Source organism: Gymnodraco acuticeps, unplaced genomic scaffold, assembly GCF_902827175.1.
Source record: "Gymnodraco acuticeps unplaced genomic scaffold, fGymAcu1.1, whole genome shotgun sequence".
NCBI lineage: Eukaryota > Metazoa > Chordata > Actinopteri > Perciformes > Bathydraconidae > Gymnodraco > Gymnodraco acuticeps.
Window position 1 is genome coordinate 4,718,450 of NW_022989768.1, and position 17,753 is coordinate 4,736,202.

General features: G+C 42.3%; 1 protein-coding gene across 9 annotated transcripts; it reads right to left on the bottom strand.

Moving 5' to 3' along the window:
• bdnf (brain-derived neurotrophic factor) lies at window positions 1–14,861 on the bottom strand. 9 transcript variants are annotated; one of them, XM_034218343.1, is made up of 3 exons: window positions 14,600–14,839; window positions 13,058–13,176; window positions 1–1,052 (listed from the first exon to the last, which is right to left on the bottom strand). In XM_034218343.1, exon 3 carries the CDS (start codon window positions 1,029–1,031, stop codon window positions 222–224), a length of 810 nt encoding a protein of 269 aa, XP_034074234.1. In that variant the 5' UTR covers window positions 1,032–1,052; window positions 13,058–13,176; window positions 14,600–14,839; the 3' UTR covers window positions 1–221. The 9 variants fall into 9 exon arrangements, with proteins under 9 accessions (XP_034074234.1, XP_034074225.1, XP_034074209.1 ...); XM_034218334.1 differs by lacking the exon at window positions 14,600–14,839 and adding an exon at window positions 13,899–14,187; XM_034218318.1 differs by lacking the exon at window positions 14,600–14,839 and adding an exon at window positions 13,673–13,846.
• Window positions 14,862–17,753: the final 2,892 nt, after the last annotated feature.

Below are 17,753 nucleotides of genomic sequence, written 5' to 3' on the forward strand. Positions count from 1 at the left end.
TGACTGATCAGATTTTTTTTAATTGTTTACAAGGTCATGAATATGTTCAATAAATAGACTGTAGTATCACTTTTACTGTATAAACTTCATCTTTTTTTACATGCAGTCCATAAAATTTTCATTTGACGGAATAATTTACCCTGTTATGTATATATACAAATAGATATTTTCTCTTTATTCTCTTTTTTAAACTCTTCAATAAAATCTATACATTTTATACACTATCTCCCTCTTTTAATGGTCAATGTGCATACACATGAAGTGTCTATCCTTATAAACCGCCAGCCAATCTTCTTTTTGCTATCCATGGTAAGTGCTCGCACGTAGGACTGGGTTGTCCTGCATTGGGAATTATAATGCCGCTTGTCTATTCCTCTGCATCCCTCCTTTGTGTACCCCATGGGGTTGCATTTGGTCTCATAAAAGTATTGCTTCAGTTGGCCATTGGGGACAGGGACCTTTTCCATGACGGTAACTGTCTGCCCAGACATGTCTATTGCCGTCTTTTTATCCACAGCTGTCACCCACTGGCTAATACTGTCACATACACTGAGCTCTCCGCGCCGTGAGGGATCGGAGTGTCGCCGCACCCTCATGGACATATTAGCGGCATCCAGATAGTTTTTGTATTCCTCCAGAAGAAAGAGCAACGGCGGCTCCAAAGGCACTTGGTTGCTGATCATCACCCGCGAGTCGTACAGGTCGACATCCTTGGTCTCTGTGGTGACCATGGAGGACGGGCCCCCTGCTCCCTGGCTCTTATCAGGCCCCTGTGCCAGCTTTGCCGCCTCTCCCTCCACTTCCAGCAGCTCCTCTATCACCTGCTCAAACGTGTCTGTGAGTGAGGGCAGTTCCCCGCGCTGGCCCGGCCCCCCATCACTCTGAGGAGTCCCATGGCCTCGTACGGCCGTCGCAGCAGCGCCCAAGTAGCCCTCCGTCCGATGGCCCCGCATGCCCGGGACGTCTCTCAGGGGCGCAGCTCTCATGCAACTGAAGTATGAAATAACCATAGTAAGGAACAGGATGGTCATCACTCTTCTAACCTGGTGGAACTGGAGGGGTAAGAAAGAGGAACAAGAGGGGAGGAAGGGGAAGAGAGAACAAGACTGTTATTCAAAGAGCATTTTCAATGAAGCTAGCTTATTCTTGATCCATAATGCACCATGTTTATTTATACCCTCTACCGTTTCTTTGAAAGCCAAAAAGAGAACCAGTAGTATTTTTGAATAATCAAAATTAAAACCAATATTGGTGCTGTGTTGTCACTGTTTTCCAATTGTTTGCAAACTAACATCTCTCTGTTCCTATGTGAGGTCTGGCTTGGATTTGTATTTGTTGGCAGTCACACAATCTGTGCTGAGCTTCAAATATATTGCTTAACACAAAAGATAAGATCACACAAATAGATGTCACTACATTCTTGCAGGCTTGTTATTATTTATGAGCTATTTTTAACTGGTGTGTTAAACTGTGCAGTGTGTTTCTAGAGTGTGCAAGGAGGTGTAGTTTTATAATGGACTCGTTTTATATCTGTCATTCATCCCTCACTGCCTGGATGATGTATTGTACTGTCAGTTTTGAAAGCTCAGACCCACATCTTTTACACTTTATAAAAGGACATATCACATTTGCATATTCTTAAACTGTATGTTTATTAGAGCAGGTGTTTCAATGTTTAATAAAGTAAACATCAAATGTACAGGTGGCCAATAATGGATGCCTGATTGCCTTCTACCATGTGATGGTCAATTGTAAACTGGGACTACTTTCCGAAAGGCTCTGCATGTGTTTACATAAGGATATGCGTCTGTTTGTTTTGTTTGTTTGAAGAGCTCATGCATTATCTTCTATTATCTGACTATGACATTACCCCGGTAACAAAATCATTATTATCAACCTTCAGGGGAACTTCAAACATAGGCAGCACTTACTGACTGATTGTGTCAGCTATGACAAACACCACTGCTGAAGTATTATTTTTCCTTTTAGAAACTGTGTGCTGTCAGACAGGTATGTTACTTAACCTCACAGTCACGTGAGGGAATCAGGAGTTTGTTGAGGGTCACTGTTTGTTTTCTGCAGGTGGACGGTGAGAGCACTGCAGGATGAACTAACAGGATGTCATGAGGAAACTACATGACAGAAAGATGTTTCATCCTCCCTGCGCTGCGAAGTACCGATCTCGAACAACTCACAAGATAAGCAAAGGGAAAGGAGCCACAAGGAGCCAGGTGTAGCGGAAATACTGAACACACATTGCTCGAGCATATACATCCCTTACCTTTGAGAAGCTCAAATACTCACAGAAAATCAATGAATTGGTGGACATCCAACAGCCCGAGATATAAAAGCAACCATAATGAAAAGAAAATCTAGATCTTGCTTTCCACAGGGGCTCATTTAAAAATAGCCTGACCGAGGCTTTGACTGCACTCTGCATGTCCCAACTTGATACTGGAAAACACGGCGCGCAAACACACTCAGAACGGACACGAGGACGTGAACAGTGAGGGAGGAGCAGAAACCCCACCTTAAAAGCATTTGTTTCACTCTTAATTGGTATCAGGGGCCGTGGCTGCAATTAACCAACAGCACTGTGACTGCCATAGAGATATCTCGTCTATAAATAGATGTGCTGGGAGTCTCACAGTCTCGATTCAGAATATCACATCCTTCTTCTTAATGAGCCACTCATTCCCTGAGCTCAGTGACGTGCAGCTCCAGAGTGTGTGAGTGTATGTTAGCGGGAGGGCATGGGGAGGGGCTGGCTTGTATGTGTTTGCAGGGAGATGGGGGTATTTTTCCTCTCACCAATTAAAACAACAATGAGGACAAAGCCAGGAATAAGGGGATAATTACCTATATTTCATTAAATACCGCCAACAAAAGTCTATATATCAAGCTTATTAACCCTTCAGTATTGTTATGGCTTTGGTTTAAATAACAAGAATTGTCTGTGAGGCTTCCCAGCAAAGAAAATGATGTAGGTTTACGGGATCAAGGCCAGTCACGAGCTTTATGTGTAGGATGCATTTAGGCTGATATTATTATCAGCATCACGCTCAAATGGCTCTACTTCCACATGACGGAAATGAAAGCAGAGGGCTGATTACTGTTAGGCGTCAAACTTCATGCTGGAAATGGTGCAGACGAAGAGTGCTGCATCTTCCGTAACAGACCACAGGGGTAATATTGCAGTAGCAGGGGGTGGAGAGAGTGCCAGCGTCATTTCGCAGCATAACAACCACAGATGACGTCCTTTCCAGGTCTCCATAGGGGAGAGAATGGAGGGGAGGAGGTTGCTGGGGGTAATGCCACTCAACAGTGTGCAATTGCATGCTGTTCCCCCGGGTATCCTCACACCGGGAACAACAAATGATTTTATTTCTATCTCTGTGATTTCCTGTTTCCATCAGGACAATCAATATGGCTTATGCTCTCAATCAACATCCTGTTAAAATGTGATAAAGGCAATGAATCATTTAATTGCTGTGGGACTGGTGGAGAATCTCTGGCTTATATCTACTAGAGGCTAAATGTGACAACTGATTGGTTCGCTCTTGTTTTATACATCTAGTGAAGGAACATTTTATGTGCACTGCTGGATTTCACAGTTAATGAAAAAGCGGCTTGCGAGTTAACACAATGAGTATGAATAATAAAGCGAGGGAGGAACCGCATACTGAGGAATGTTTGGAATCAAATGTACTTTTTAGAGAAGCCTCTAGACCAGCTAAGCGACTGGTTTGATTGTTAAAAAGCATCTGACAAAGAGATCTTTTATCTTGATGAAATGTAGATTGATACAACTAATTCAGCTGTGTATCATAATACATTAAGAGTCATGGCTTTCCAAGTATGACAGTTCTTTTAAACAAAAAAGTAGATTAGTAAAGATGAGGAAAGATAAAGCCTGCAATAACCCCTGCAAACACGCCTTTATTCAAGACAACACGCCTAGAGCATGAAACACCCAGAACAATAGGAGCAGGTGAGTGTGTGGACTCTGTCTACTGTTGGCTTTGACGTCTCTTGATGACCACCTGTTTATCTGCTTTGAGAGCGCGGCTGTATGGTGGGGATATGTAACTTACCCTCACTTTTATTCTTTGTGCCAGGTGGGGATTAAAGTGATAAATGCCTGCTTTGGCAGATGCTGAAAAGTTGCTCTAAAGCATGAAAGAACTAGAATAGCTAGTGTTATTACACATTCAGTAATGTTGCCTCCCTGCAAATGTCAGCACACTTTATGGCTTCATCTTTATCAACAGCCTTAATGATATATAAGGAACTGTTATAAAGGAATATCAACAATCTAACAGCAGTGATGATAGAGGGAACATGTTCCAACTCAATTTGAATGGAAAGGTATGACCTATAGCAACATTTGTTCTCTACCGCTACCACGGCTCCCCTGTGGGCATTCATCTTTGTTCAATTCCTCAAGAACCGTGTCGGGTTAGAGCTATTTACCTAGCAACATGTTTTGTCATGTTCAACATGTACGGTGCACAATGCCAAATGTTCGGAAGAAAAACATTGCACGTGATATCAACACTTCTATCGGAGAGGACCCCTTGTGTGCCACAATGCAGCACTTAAAGAAAAGGCAATTACTGTAGAGTAGCCTGCAGTAATGGCTGACATATGTGCAAGCTTGCTTCCTTGAGATCTGTTTTCAATCTGACACAGTTTCAGAGCATGTTTAGTAATAGATGAGCATCACTAAGGGATTATACCTGGCCTCCTGGCCAACCCCGGCCACTGCCACAGACAGCCGGCATTCAAATAGCTGCTGAGTGATCTGGGCTATCCAAATTAGTCTTTGCTTCCCTCCCACAATGCATGTGACAGTGGGCAATAGATGGACTACAGCAGCAACACAATATGTTAAAAATCCTAACTGAAGTTACATAATGGATGACTTAAGGATGACAATTATAACGAGAACAATTCCCTTAAACCTTCAATTACCAACTTTAAAACTTAACCACTGAAATAACCAACAGACTTGTAGCTCAAATTCACAACGCTGCAATTCAACATTCTGTACACTGGGTGGCGTATGAGACCGTGTAATAATAACAGCTCCTTCTTTTTTCTCCCTTTCTCCACCTTCCTCCCATCTGTATCTCCCTCCCTCATGTGAAATGCGAGATAGATAGATAGATAGATCACAGTGTATTTAACTTATGTTGTGCATAATAGTAAACAAACTTCTCTCTTAAATGCTATGTAGTCACATCTCTGACATGTTGTCATAATATGCTTGTTATTATATATGTATATATATATAACACGCCATTAATTGACCATTGAACCATCATATAACCAGCCCGTGTGTTGTGCTATGTTCCAGATATGTTCACACGGAGCTGTCAAGAAGGAGCCAGCTTTCCACCACTCTATAAATGGAACTTTATCATTCTGGCTAGTAATTTGAAGTTATTCAAAGCGAGCACACAACACCAAGAAATAGATCCAAGCGTGTATGTTGGCCGACGTCGCTGGGCGTTCAGGTCTCGGGTTTCCTATAAAGTCTTAATGAGTTCATCAAAGTCCCCCCCCCCCCCCCCCCCCTTCCAAAACAACCATACAAAAACTATCTGGAGTTTTTTTTTATGTGCGTGTTCACAGCGCAGGTTCTGATAATATAATACAGACTAACACCCTGAACAAAGAGTTTATTGAGTTATTTATGAGCAGAAAGTTGCCGTCAAATTTTCAAACGTGGCCGATTTCATACATAGGCGCGCTGCTGGACTCTTTCCACTTAGCTTCTTACGAGATGTACTAATAACACGCCACATTTGCTCAGGCTACTCCAATAATGAAACCACAGTGGTCTTTCTTCGTCTCGAGATTACATCTGCTGAGCTCGTGCTCTCCACTGGAAACCCAATCAACATAATAACTCCGTTTTTTATTAATGAACGAGAGGATAAGGTTACACATATCCCCTCTCGGGCTGCGGCGCTGTCTGTGCAGGATAACCTGACTTGATCGAGCTACTTTTAGACCCCCCCACCCCACCCTATCTCCTACCTCCACCTCCCCAACACACACACACACACACACACACACGCACGCACGCACGCACGCGCACACACCTCTGTCTTTTTCTCAAGCAGCATCAAACAAAGCCAAAGTGCTTAACATAACTTATCGAAAAACAAACACATACCTTTTACTGCCCAGTCGTAAAACAGACCATTCAACAGGACAGTAGTGTCATCTGGGATGTGTTGGACAACTCCCTAAGTAGGCTAATTTACTTTAGCGATATTTTTCCCTCTCTGTACTCTCCCGACAAGCTTCAGGATATCTCTTCAGCTTTGGAGCAAATAGATTAAATTATTGATGGTGGAAATTGCATGGATGAGGTAATGCACTCCCATGGCTGCACGGCTCCTTTGGAGATGGTCGGAAAGTTGAGTTGTCGCATGCTGAAACGCCGCAGCAGCAGCAGCAGCACCACGGGATGAGAGACCTCTGGAGCTGAAATGAGGAGCCTCTTTGCAACTACAGTAACTTTACTACACAATGACGCTGCAACATGTGACCTGCCGCTGGCTGACTGGTCGCCGCCAAACTCCTGTTTAAACAGCCCCGAGGCGGAACTATTAATGCGCTTTCAGCGTGCATTATGTGCTTCTGTTTGTCCGCATACCATGCAGCTCGCATCCACACTATAATTTCTGGCAATATATTAAACACAAGGGAAGACTCTCCTCTTCCGTATTTTCGTATTTCTCACTGAGGCCAGAGAGATGGCGTGCTTTTGAAGGTTTTGCGTAACAACGCGTCTCACAAATTCGTGATGCATTGTGTGCCATTTACAGATGGCCTATTTGTGTAAAATTAGATATTCAGAGAACTTAAAAATAAACATTTCCTGAACCGTGAGGAGGCAATATAATGTAGAATATATGCTTAAAAAAGAAGGCACCTACTTGTGAACGTCCACCAATCAATTTTAAGCAGCCTACATCCTTTTATAGCCAAAGAAGCTCAATATATGCCTAAAGTCTGATTCATTTCTGTTATATATAAATCCCTGAATATCAGCTTAGAGGAGGCTTATAAATGTGATGCTGTAAAACGTAAGAGGTGTTAAAACATGTGGATGGCAATGGAGGCTAACAAAGATGTGAACTCACTGAAAACAATTCTGCTTCTCCTTGCTTTTTGAGCTATCTCCATAACAGATGGACGACTCCCCTGCAAGTGCTCTGCAGTGTGTAACCAGCTTTCACAGGTTATTATTACCAAATGTGGGCTAAAAAAACACGTTAAAATTGTATACATAGAGCTCGCTCAGAGAATTAAACTTCAATGCTTGATACACTATTTCCACTCATCTGGAACAAATGGGAACAAGTCATTCCTTTTGTAATGCAGAACTCAAATAAAAATGTCAGTGGAGCCACAACCTTTCAATGGGTGATGAACGCTTGGAAACTCCACCTCTGATGAATACAAGAGTGAGCATAATGGGGAAATAGCAGCTCATTATCCTTGTGACTTGGCCCTGGTCCAGTGTAAAGATTTATTGTGATGCGTTTGCTATATTGCCATCATGATTCTTCCCTGCACGAGCTTATGAGCTGGAGAGCTCTTGTTTGGCATGTAGCAGTATGGGAGTGGATGCTCACACCTGCTTAATGAGTCACTCCCACCTCCAACACACCCGGGGACATGCCAAGATAGATATAGCCCTCCCCGAAGGCTCACAGGAGGTGAGGGCAAACTCTGGATGACAAAGAGTTGCATCAGCAATCACTGAGCGACATGACTCCAAAGAGGATAACAAAAAAAGTGTACACTGCACAAGGGGGCTGTTCCAAACAAGTAATTCATAAATAAATCACTTGGCATCTCATTAGAAGAGCAAAAACAACAACATGGTCTCTCTCATTTCTGCTAATACAACACAACTGAAGCCGGCGTATCAAGAAAAGTGCTTTGGCTTACATGAGAGGACTGCATTTCTGAATGAAGTGAATATCATGTCTAATAGCTGGGAGCAGCCATACATTGTGAGCAGTGTTAGGGATGTTTTTGCCTCATCTGATTAAGGGTCCAACTGCAGATTGACAGCAGAAGGTCTGTATAAGGCCAAAAGAAGTCTTTTGAGAACTGCTAAACCACTATTTCATTGGAGCTGAGGCAGAAGCTCTCTTAAGATTTAAGTTTTCTCTGCAGGAACATGATTGACACTATCTGTCACATTGGGAAAATACACATTTCTACATGTTTTAATTACGCCATTCATGGCCCAACATTCACAGAAACAGTCTCCCCTCACATCTTTCCCGCTCAGAACCTTTCGCCTGTTTGTGCAGCAGAAAGAAGAAACAACCAGGAGCTGACAACACGACACACTTGTATAACCTTTCAAGGCTTCTCTTGCCAAATGCAGCATGATGCTGACAGGTCCGCACTGCCGGAAGCTTCACTTAACAAGTAGAATTATGCCTCCTTGTGCCAGAGAGGAACTGTGTAACACGGACAAAATGACATTTTGTAAAATGTCATTTTCACCGTGGATAAAGGAAGACGGTGAGGGTATTTTGATCAAAGTGAAATTGCATTCCCCCTTGGAGCGAACACGTCAACTGAGAAAAAGATGTTGTATGAGGTTGGATGACGTCAAACGAGGCGAGGGTGAGCTGGAGAACAGTGGAGAAAAATCTAGACTGGTAAACAGGTAAAGCCATACAGCCCTTTAATAATCACATGCAGCCGTGAGGAGTTAATTCTCATCCCTCCTGTGTTGACAATAACCTTTATTGTAATCATCAGGCAGACACAGAGGACCAAGCTCCACATCCTCTCCTCACATCCTCATACAGCTGAGACATTATTTCTATAGTGGCACAGACTGCAGATCACTCCATAGCCTATTAAGCTCCTCTCTGTCTCTGTCTGTCTCTTTTCTTGGCTTATGCCTCCCTCCTCCCTTATCCAATAACACCACAGCATCAATAACCTTTGCATGGTTCACTGCTGAATGAAAACACACTTATCAGGAGACAAAATTACTTGGAAATGCTAAAGTATTCTCTCCAAGAACTCATAAAGCATTTTGCTACACAAATGAGACTGTTAGAGAACTAAAGCAATGGCTTGAATATGCATTCTGATTGCTTTAACCATATGCAACAATAGATACTTATTTGTACTTAATGGACATAACATAAATGTGTCCCTTATTAACATGATAATAATCCACCTTTAAGTTATTTCAAACCTCAATTTTAGTCCATTTGACATACAGAAAATGCAAATATATAAAGCCTTTGTTTTATTATTTCAAGAAGTTGCTCGGATTCAGTGATGTGCTGCATGTTCACATGCTGAGAGACACACTTGGATGGTTTGCCGGCATGATCGAACATTCACACACACACACACACACACACACACACACACACACACACACCACACACACACACACACACACACACACACACACACACACACACACACACACACACACCACACACACACACACACACACCACACACACACACACACACACACACACACACACACACACACACGCACTATCATCATCATGAACCCTTGCAGTCCCGCAGTGGTCCGGCATATAAAATGTATTTTACAGTAAGAGAAACTACCATCCACTGTGTATTAATAACTTGTCGTGGGCTCCATCGCTGTAAAATAACAATCACGCCACTGTGACAAATAACTGATAATTAAAGGTTCGGAATAAAAGGCTCGTGCTATAACTTGTTTAAACACGCCTGTTAATTGGATGAAAGTGTTAGTGATGAAGATGATGGTGGTGACTAAAGCATTGCAGCAGCGACGGCGGCGGCGGGCGATGTAGCCCACATTTACATAATGATTAAGATGATTAATTTTTTCGCTCTAAATATATCGTGACGCCCGCCTAGCCGTGGGTCGAGATTTCCGCCATCTATAGCCAGAATTAATCAATAGCCTATTTATAATTAATATCAGACATCAGCTCAGATAAATGGACAAGTTGTTACATTTCATGAATGAAAACGTAGTGGCAAGGTCTGGCAAGCACAATAAAAAAAACGAGTTTTATTAAAGGGACACTGCTATTAATAATATTAAAAGAACACTGAAACACCCTGTAATGAATACCAGATTTAACCAAATCCCTTTAGCTTCCAAAGCGCACGAATTGATCGCCACGCAAAAAACGACACACAAAGGCCAACATTAACATTAGGAAAAAGCAAAGAACACATTATGAGACAATCTAGAATAATGTTAGTTTTAATCCTTGTTTCTGATAAATGCATTTATTTATTCGTCGTTAAATAAATAGGCCTACCGAAAGAATGTCATCTGATTTTTGCAATGAAACCTACCATCAGGTTTGTTATTGACGCCCACCCCAACTCTGCAGAACTGAGAGTGCAGAGAGAGAGAGAGAGAGAGAGAGAGACAGAGAGACGGAGAGAGGGAGAGAGAGAGGGGAGATTCTCGGTAAAGATAACACACGCGGAGACGCACGCACACAGTGGCGAGCGCACGCAGGCGCACGCCCGCACACAAACACACGCAGCCCCATTTATGGACTGATCCGCTGACGTACATTGCAGAAAAGTGCTATAAAAAAACCTTCATACATACAAAGTGTGTCGTGCCACCCCGCAGACCCCTCCTAACCCGCCTCCGCTCATCCCTCCTCCTCCACCCAACACGCCCACGCCCACACCATAATCCCATGTCTCAGTAGAAAAAAATAACAATATTAAAAATACTGCTACATGGCCAGAAAATAGTAATTCTGCGAGAAAATAGATTATATTGATAAACAAAATACACCCGAAAAAGATTGCTGCAATAGAAATAATCCAACTCTCTCGTGGCTTTTGTGTATAAAAGGCCAAGTATGTATTTAAAAGCATCACCATTTCTCTGATGTTATATAAACTAAAATGTCTATCGTTTCGTTGGATTAATTCATGATTGATCATTATTTGTGCAATAAAAACGTTTTGTGGTATTGATGATCCGGAAACGTTGCTGTTTTTTTGTTGTTGCGACAAAGCCTTTATCAAAAATGAGTGTTTTTATGAATGTCGGGCAGCCTAATAAGTAATATGATCTATTTTGGTTTCACTGTCATATAAAATGAGGAGTAATAGGCTATAATTTGCAGTAACCGATCTGCGCGCATTACATTGGTGGGTGACAATTACCGAAAACGCCAGCGGAGAAGTCTCGTAATTCGAATACAATTAGGAATTTACTGAATATGCTACATTCGTTTTGGAGTAGGCTATTTATTTAAAATGCAGACTGCAAGAAGAGCCGTGATTAAAACAGGACTGCCAGTGGGCGTAGGGGCTTTTCTCTTCTCTCGCAGTTGTTTAGCCATGCAATTGCTTCGTCTTGGATCAGAAATCTTAAATCTTTGACCAGAGGAAAAAAAAGAAGACGAGATAGGGAGAGGGAGAGAGAGGAAATAGACAATATCCACCGCTTCTGCATCGGTGCGAGACGATTTTTTAGGCTACAAATTCTCCAGGAGAGCAGATAAATAAAATCCCAGAGCGGTTTAGTGTGATGATCATCTAAATCTAACAGCCTCACGTGATGTGGTTTTACGCGTGCCTTAATTTGGAATAAAAAAAGAAAGATAAATACAAATCGATGCCTCCCGAGCAATTGCAAGCCATCTTATCTCTCTCCATCACATTCAGCCATAACATCTGTCAGTGGATGCACTCTGACCACGCCCATATTTATTGTAATTTTACACAGGAAATAATGGAACAATTTGTATACTGTAAAGGAGACTCGCTTTGGCAGAACCCGGCGAATTACACGAGTCATAGCTATTAAGAATTGATTCATCTTTTTATTCATTCGCAGCCAGCGTTTGACAGGTCGACACAGAGCCGTGTATGGACAAAAGAGGGGGGTAGGGTAGCAGGTGAAGTGAAAAGCACCTTATGAATGAAACCGTGGAGCGGTCGTAGTAAAAACACAAGTGATTTGATGGCGATGACGGGAGGGGGGGGCGATGGAGGGAGGGGGGTGGAGGGATAAAGAGTAGGGCTATTTTTGGTCGATAACAAAATCCAGAGGGTTTGACATCAAGACAAAACATGAATGCAGCAGACCAAACAAGAAAAAATAAGCACACAAATAGATGGATAGAGAGATAGATAGACAGACAGACAGACAGACAGAAAGCTAGATAGATAAAGTGGTGGAGGTTTTTCTTGACATTCGTATGATATGCACCAGCATCTATACTCGTGCAGGCAAGGATCACTGCAGCGTCTTAAGTCCCATATTGGGAGCATGATTAGGCACAACGCAACGATTACGCAAATTGTGTTGCAGCAGCCAGTGTTCGGAAACTCCAAAAAAAGAAAAAAGAGAGAAAAAAACCGCTTGAAAAAGCACTGTTTGAAGCACGAAACCGAGTCCCAATTTAAACGCTACACATGAATCAAAGTCCATATGAATGTGCACGCAACAATCCTCTATAAATTGTACTTGTATAAAGGAAAATGTTCTACGAGATATTGGTCACCTGGATCGCATTTCTATTCGGAGTTATTTCGGTCACTGATGCCCACATTTCACACACTGCCAAGACGAAGACTGCATGCTGTAGTTTTAGAGCCGAAGTTGATTTGAGAAAAGCCAGAAGAAGCCCGATAAGACGAAAGGAACAAAAGAGTGACATGAAAACAATGGATTGCTCTTACCTTTACAAGGGCTGACAACCACTATGTGCGTGGTTAGATCTCCGCGACCAAGACTTGCATGTCCCAGAAGTTTAACGCAGTGTGGGGGGGCTTATAGGTACCGAGAATGTGGTGTGCAAAAGACCAGACGACCTAACATTTCAACTTTCACAATGCTCTACAAAAATCATATCCTATAGCACAGGATCTTTTAGTGGCAAGCGCTTTTTTTTTCTGTTTCCTGTTTTTTAAAATTATATATAAATATCCTTTTTTTCCTCCTTTTAGAATCCCGTTTATTTTCCGTTTACAGACCACAGGCTCCCACAGAATAAGCTTACCAAAAGTTGAAAAAACAATCCCAGGTTTGGCAAAGGGGGGCTGGGGAAAGAGAGAAAGAGAGTTGGCGTCCACTCGGCGGTTTAGTCCATGCACGACTCCGGTGCCTCTGTCCAACGTGCTGAAAGCATAACACAGCCAGGGTAACTATGAGGGGCCACGCAAAAATATATATACTTTTGTTTGAGTGCCCACTTTAAACTGCTTTTTTACTCTGCTGCTTCCCCGCGTATTGTCACGTGTATCCCCCCCCTTGCCAAACCAGTCCTGTTAATATTTGATCACATGTTGGTCGGACATTTCCTTACAGATAACAGCACCTATATCACAAACGCCGGTTCAATTCAGTGAACAGTTGCCTTAAAAAAAGGCTCCACTCTCACGCCAAATGGCCACGCTGATACTGAGCCCTATTGTTCTTAATGTCATGTTTATGGCAGGTGTCACAGGTAAGTGGCACATGTTGCTTTCTTTTAAGCATGGGCACCGCAAGAAAAGAACATACTACATGCATAAAATATTAAGAGTGCACTGCCAACACACAACCCTCCAAGACTAGTCTCCAGCCTACATCACATCCACACATTGCGCGCAGACACAATGTAATATTTCCTTACCTCTCTCAGTGTACCGGCATATCCCGAGCCGAAGAAATGCCACACAATATTTTTCTCACACAAGCTTTGTCAACATCAGCCTCATCAGACATGGGTCTCGATACTGAGTTTCTCAAGTAGCCTCTGAGTCCAACCCTTCCAGCAATGCGTTGCCAGACTAAATAGCAAGCGCGACTATTTACTGGTAATCATCCTTTATATGCTGTGTGTTTCCATTGCTACTTACCATTTTCCCCTACGCTGTCCTGGAGATAGAAGTGTCTTAATATCCACTCACTCCAACAGATGCTGGTAGGTAATGTGTCTTGTTTGAAGTCATCATATGAGAACTTCTGCTGTGCTCAGTAGATCGCCCACCACTTCGCTGACTTATGAATCTAATAACCCTTTGCAATGTCGGCGTGCTTAAACTCTCTTAGGCAACACCTTGGTGGCTCTACAGTTAAGACAAATATCAACAAGCCTGTGTTGTCAGAAAAGCTTGTACAGATATACGTAACACCCTCGCCCGGACAACGCCATTAGGGGTCTTACGTGATTGAAATAAGCGACGGCAATCCAAGTTTATGGGGATACCAGTTCCCGACTGATCGCTCGTTCACTGCCTCATATCTTTAAATCCGCATCAAGAAACAACGATAGACACATACAAACTTCTGACACATATCCATATTCACGTGTTTGTGTTAGACTGTTAACTCCCTATTTGGCGAAGGGCCATATAGGCCTGTTACGCACACGCACAACTGGTCATTTAGATGTTTCTAACACGGAGGATGTACAGCCAGTTCGCTTTTACAAAACAATATCACATGTTTAGCGCCACTGTGCCTGCTGTCAAGTTGTTGAGGAACTTGTTGCTGCTGCACCCCCAGCGCTTTTTTTTGTTTTGTTGCCGGACCAAACACTCACATATAGGCTACTTACATTCTGAAATTCAGTTAAAGTACTGCGTTTTTTCTTCTTTTCCCGGGTAGATGTAAGAGAAAAAAAGTTAATCCACGTCCTCCGGAAGCGTGATTAAGCTGAGAGAAGCGACCAGAGCGTTAAAAGCCAGGGATGATACTTTTCGATCAGGAATAACTGGAAGTTCAAAGACGAAATCTGTTTTCAGTAAAATTCCATCAGTTGCACTGCCAACACTCAGCCATCTGATTGTTATGCAGTGACGAAGCGCTGTGCTTGCAAGTGAAGCCCCAAATGTACTAAGTAACATGAGTAATAGGTGATATTTGTTTGACTCTCTTCCAACATCACAAACTTTCTCTAGAGTGTTTGTAAGAAACGTGTCATTATTGCGGTAAAAATTACTTTTTTGTCATAGTTTATGGAAATCACGCCGCATGGGTTGCGTGTTATTGGAACCTGTAGGCGTGCGTCTGAAACGAGATAATAGCACATAACTGACACATCCTTGGACTTCTCTCACAAGACAAAACAAAGAAGGTGTTCAACAAAGTGATTAAGGTAACTTGAAGCCTTTCAGACCTGCTGCTCTGGCACACAGGTGGTTAAAGAGGGGGACACTATCCTGTTTTCCTCATGTGCTGAAAAATGCACTGATTGATCGTTTATATGCGACTTAATGACTCTAGAGGAAAATAAAATGCAATTTTTTTTCTGTTTTCAGTGTCACTTGTCAATATTGTACCACAAAACTTCTGACACATTGAAAATACTTTTCTTGGCAAACAGGGTTGATTCTAATTTGGTCTGACTACGCATGTACTCTGTCATCTTGCTTGTAGAGGCAGTGGCCAAAAGAAAAAAAGTTATTTTCTTTGCAGTTTGTGTCAATACATTTCTGTCTCAAAGACACAAGATGGCATAATCAGACACAATTAGATTAATATATTATTTGCCAATGTACATTTGAATGTACCATATACAGGCAACAAGTGCTGGATTGAGATTCACACATCGCTTATTATCCTTGAACTCACTCCTTCACACATGGCTACTCATTACAGGCTACTAATAAAAGGGAGTGACGTAAAGAGAGAGGTAACACATATCAGCTTGCCGTGGACAGCCTGCTGTGGATGAACAATTCCCTTCATTCTCTTCACATGATTAAACGATCAGGATGTATGTGTCCCATCACCTTTTGGGCTCCTACCATCATCCTACTCCCAGTTCTTTGTGCCTCCTGACGTGGTAACTTGACTTGCTCCTACTTGTGATGTTGTTAACACTTACTCTGCTCCCACAGCTTTTCGCAGACTCTGTTACTGACTCATGCTTGTCCCTTTTTCACTATCCATGCCCTCCCCCGCACTCTTCACCACAATATCTTATGGCGGAGTCCGAGGTCACAGATCAATCACTTCATCCCCTGGGTTGCATATGACTGCGTGGCATTTTGCTCTATGCTCTGCCAAGATACTTCACCTCTTTTGAGCTTACTCTTGGAACTTTAAAGTGTTGGAGTGTAATATATTTTGGCACATGGAGTGTTATTAAAATGTGTTGCCAAAGGGCTTCACCGTGGGATAAATTTGGAAATGAATATACAGCATTATGGATCTCCGTGGTCTCTAAAGAAAAACTGAGATTGGTATAGATATTGATATTCATTAGGTATTGTAAACAGAGCGAGGGAAGATGTATGATGGACGAATAATGGCAGGAATATTTGCTCTTTAGTGGTTGGCTCATTACCAACAGTTGTTATTACTCTGTGTATTGTGAAAATTAATTGACTTCTAAAGCAGCAATCCGCCTTTAAGGTGTGATCTCAAGTGATTTAATCCAACAATCTGTCTATGAAAGCCTGCAAATGAATCCCAGCTCCACCTGCTTAAATGACAACTGTTCAAAATGAATCACCAACAAAAACCAAAAAAAAACAACTACAAAAAAACATTGTTAAAGCCATTTTAACACAGCAGTCATCATACTTTCCTGTTTACATCTGCTAATTACATTTGGGCCGTGTCTGGTCTCTAGAATCATTACTGAATTGTAAAGTGCCAGCCTCACATTTTTTAGTCTATCAGCACTTTCCTTCCCCATCGCCGTAATGACAACTATTAGGCGAGGATGGATCCAGTCTGTGGCTATGTGTATCATTACTCTGTCTTAATCTTTGTTCCATAAATATTGATAACAAGAGCCCCACGTCATGCGTTACTAGTACCTGCAGTTAAAAATAGAAGGCCGCTGATGGCAGGTTATCTCTTACTGTCAGATCCCAGTGTATCTCCCCCCCACCTCTTGTATCTACAGGAAGTTGAGCACTGGGACAAACAAAGAGCAGACAAAAACAACAAATACTGTTTACACACCAGTACATCAAACTATTGTACCTCATGTCTCCTGTGTTCACCCTTTCATAGTCAAACACAGTGTAGCTGGTACAAAAACAAATAAACTGCTACCTAAAGTCTTCATTCATTTACATAAAAACATAATTGTCACATCATTAACCAGTCATAATAGCTTAATCCAGTCACCCTGTTGACAATGTGCATCTGTCATTCTGTCATGGAGCTTCATAATATTTCTGTGGAGTGAGGAATTAATTATCAGGCTCGGTTGGTGACTCAGAGCTCAGGTCTTCAGAAAGTAATGCTGTCCGTAAATAATCCCCCTACTGCCACCATACTTCACACTGATGGCGAGTGCTGCATTTGTGCTAATTTCCCCGTTTCTATGTATAGTGTGATGGACAGTGACGGGATGGATGATATTTGGGATGCCCCAGTGGCTTGGTAGGCTGAAATTGGACTGGATGTGCTGGTGTGATATTGAGGGTTTATCTGTCTTTACTGCGCACAGTACCATCCTTCTTATCTCAACTATATTTTACCAGTTAAACACCAGGTGACTATGTAAACTCTGTCTTTAGTGCCTTAGGGGAGAAATCTGGAGCTCTGGGCGGGACATATAATGCATTGATCTCTTAACTCTGACTAACCTCTGTCTGCTCGACAGCCTGCAGAGGATGATGCTGCCTGTCTGCCATTAGCTTTATGAAGGCCTGGGTGAGACAGTAATCTGGGCCTGACACTGGACTGAGAGGCTGCCAAACAACGCAACAGGAAAGGTAAACACACATTTTTGTATTTCAATTGGTGAG